General features: G+C 29.7%; 1 protein-coding gene across 1 annotated transcript; it reads right to left on the bottom strand.

Annotated features, from left to right (window-relative positions):
• Positions 1–794: 794 nt before the first annotated feature.
• LOC132755099 (caprin-2-like) lies at positions 795–2,852 on the bottom strand. Its single transcript, XM_060745894.1, has 2 exons — positions 2,539–2,852; positions 795–1,256 (listed from the first exon to the last, which is right to left on the bottom strand). Exons 1-2 carry the CDS (start codon positions 2,831–2,833, stop codon positions 829–831), a joined length of 723 nt encoding a protein of 240 aa, XP_060601877.1. The 5' UTR covers positions 2,834–2,852; the 3' UTR covers positions 795–828.
• Positions 2,853–3,117: the final 265 nt, after the last annotated feature.

Raw genomic sequence — 3,117 nt, forward strand, 5'->3', positions numbered from 1 at the left:
ACAAATTATCTTTTTTGCAAGAGAATAGCCAAATAATCAACAAGAATAACTTATTATTGTCAAAACCAGGCATCTACAATGTAAAATATTTCATAAAATTATACCATTTCAGATGCATAATTTACTATTAATGTAATTAATTAAGAATGTCACCATGTGCTGTTTTTAAATCAAGATTCAAAGTTATCTCACGAAAATGCTTACTAGATACTATCCTAGATAAAACATAATGTTTATCATGCAAATTCTTTTCTATTCTATTGACATAATATGAAATTGACCATTAAACAATCAAAATCTTATAGAATCATTCCTGAAAACCTTAGAAAAAACATAGAAACGTTTTAAACATGATATACGATAAGTGAATTTAATAAGAAAATAATAATTATGACGAAAGAGAACAGCAACAACACCTCGCATTTTGTAAAACAGATATAAACAACTGTCCGTTTGTGTATATTTAGTTCAGTAATATACCCAACAAAATATCTTATCTTGTCATTGTGTCCACACAGAAACTTGAGTTGTAATCCTATTACTTTTAAGCAATCCCTTAAAGGCGTATGAACATGAAAACACTTAATATCAAGATAGAAAGTCTCCCTATATTAAAAGAAAAAAAATGTATATCAATTTCTTACTTTAACGAAATCTGTGTCGGTGATGCGTAAAATATAATCAAAACAAATCAAAACTTTTACGACATATTTATCGTCACGGAATAATTAAACTTAAATACTGAAATACTGTCTGAAGTAATAATTCTGGTTCATCTAGTGCTTAATATCAACAAATATTAATTTAGAACTATAAAAAGGTTTAAATCTATCTGTGAACCAGCGAGCCAGAGAACGTGCTCCAGAAGTTATATGATGACGAGGAGTACTCATACAGTTCGCCAGATGATGATGATCCAAATAGGCATTTGACGTAAATCTGTTCGCCGCCGCTTAGAACAACTAGAGCGTCAGCAGTATAACATGAATCTGCAACAGAGTCGTACACTCGTCCAGACGTGTACACTGTATCGTCAACCATTATACCATAATACATGCTATTTTTATTCTTTATACAAAGATGAATCATAAATATATATGTTCCGCTCACTGGTGCTGTAAATATTCCCGTTTTATTGTTGTATGCTCCACCTTTATTTAACATATTCTTCGCGAAGACAATGATCTGTCCTGTTTCAAGGCTTAAGTCCGTGGGTCCGCCTGCTTTAAACGCTATCGTGTCCGTGAAAAACATAGCTGAAATATAAAAATTATTATAAAAAAAAAATCACGAATAAAACAAATAACAAAATGAAAATATAAATTAAAGGTATCTAATGTAATAAGTAACCGTATAATAACATAATATACATTTTGGTTACTTGAACCTGGTTAGGTTTTGGTTCTTGTTTTAAAAACATATGATTTGGAATTATATTTGACTTGTTCTGTACAATATATAATGCTTTAATTTGAACTCGGAATATTGAGTATGTTGCTAATGCATAACTTAATCAAACAACTCAGGTTTTCTTGTTTTGATCTTCTCTTTTTATTCAAATGATTGTAATTTATGTGCGTTATCTGTACATAGTTTTCATAAAGAAGCAACACGTTATGACGTTTATTTGCGAAATTCAACCTTAAAACATAAGAGAAAAAAGGAAAACTAGTCCAGACAGTTTTCTTAAAGTTTGAATTTATTGATAAAATAAATATTGCAAAAATATATCAAAAAATTGGATTGGGAGGCGGGGGGTTGTCATTGTATCTTTTGCATTATAGCTTGCGACAGTTAAAGAGTTTTCTGCTATTAAAGGTGATCTTAAATATACAAAACTCTTTTTCGGAGGCAGATATGTAGAAGAAAGGATCCTGGTGATCCACATGTATATTGTTTTGTTTGACTTTTTTCATTTAATGTTTCTTTAATTATGTAAAAATGAAGAAAATTCTCTGCTTTAGTTTACAATTTCCATATTTGCGCTTATAAAATGCGTTTCAACCGGAAACGTCTTTTAACAGTGATAATGGTAACAGTTTATGTTTAAACAATAATAACAAGATATCATATCAAAAATAAATCATAATCATAATGAGTAATTTTTACATTTTCATTTTCAAAAATTTGTTTTGTTTTAAATGAAACAACGTTAAATAAGACGTGCCGTGCAACAGTTTAAAGATTTTTTCTGCTTAAAGATGACCAAAGGGCCAAGAAATCACTTTTGGGGGTAGAAAACTAAAAAAGTACAGTGACCCACAATTCATTTAATTATTTGATTTTCAATTCCTTTCAAAGTTTTGTTTTATCATGTAAAATTAAGAATTTCAAAATATCTGCGCTAGTTAAAATTTGTCTCTTTCTAAATTATGCAAAAATTGGGAAAATTATCTGCTTTAGTTTACAATTTTTATTTAGCCTTATCAAAAATGCACTTCAATTAACGGTGATCATAGTTTAATTTTGCAGTGTTAGGCAACAACAAAAACAACAACAAAAAATAAATAAAAAATAAAAATAATAATAATATCCAACCTTTTAAATCAGTAATATCGTTCATTCGCTCTTCCATTTCCTTAGCATAGTTCGTTTGCAATTCAATGTTATCGTTTTTCATTTTCGTCCTTTCTATTTTTAACTCCTCTAGCACATTGATCACATTTTGGTTCGTTTTAGTTATACGTTTTTCAATCTCTTCAACTTTCACTTCCATTCTTATCATTTTCTCGAGAAGTTGTTCTTCATAATGGAACCGAGAGCATCTGGGTTCGGCTGCAAAAGACAGACTTTGAGTAATTGCTAAGAAAATTATCGGAATTAAAAGATACATAATAAAAATAAATGAAAACTTACAGCGAAACACGAAGAAAATGCGCGCACAAGGCCAGTTTCAAAAATATATAGCCAACTCATTCAATCAACGCATGCGCAAATACATAGTATACACGAATTATATGAATCTACCCAAAAAGGTTATGAAATACAATCCTGACTTGCTTCTTATATTAGAATACATAGGATGGTGGTTCCGCGCTTAATTTCGTCTCTATAGAGCATTTCCTAAAACTTTTTCGCAATCAAGATTTCTTTCTATTTTTTGCTCTTAATGTCATT

The sequence above is a fragment of the Ruditapes philippinarum genome, unplaced genomic scaffold (assembly GCF_026571515.1).
Source record: "Ruditapes philippinarum isolate M1 unplaced genomic scaffold, ASM2657151v2 ctg268_1_1_1_1, whole genome shotgun sequence".
In the NCBI taxonomy this organism is placed as follows: domain Eukaryota; kingdom Metazoa; phylum Mollusca; class Bivalvia; order Venerida; family Veneridae; genus Ruditapes; species Ruditapes philippinarum.

What these genes read in the sequence shown, in the direction of transcription:
- LOC132755099 (XM_060745894.1), bottom strand. Translation starts at nt 2,833, where the DNA reads ATGTATCTTTTAATTCCGATAATTTTCTTAGCAATTACTCAAAGTCTG. An exon ending in CGATATTACTGATTTAAAAG is followed by an intron (nt 1,257 to 2,538) that starts GTTGGATATTAT and finishes TTTATATTTCAG; the next exon opens with CTATGTTTTTCACGGACACG.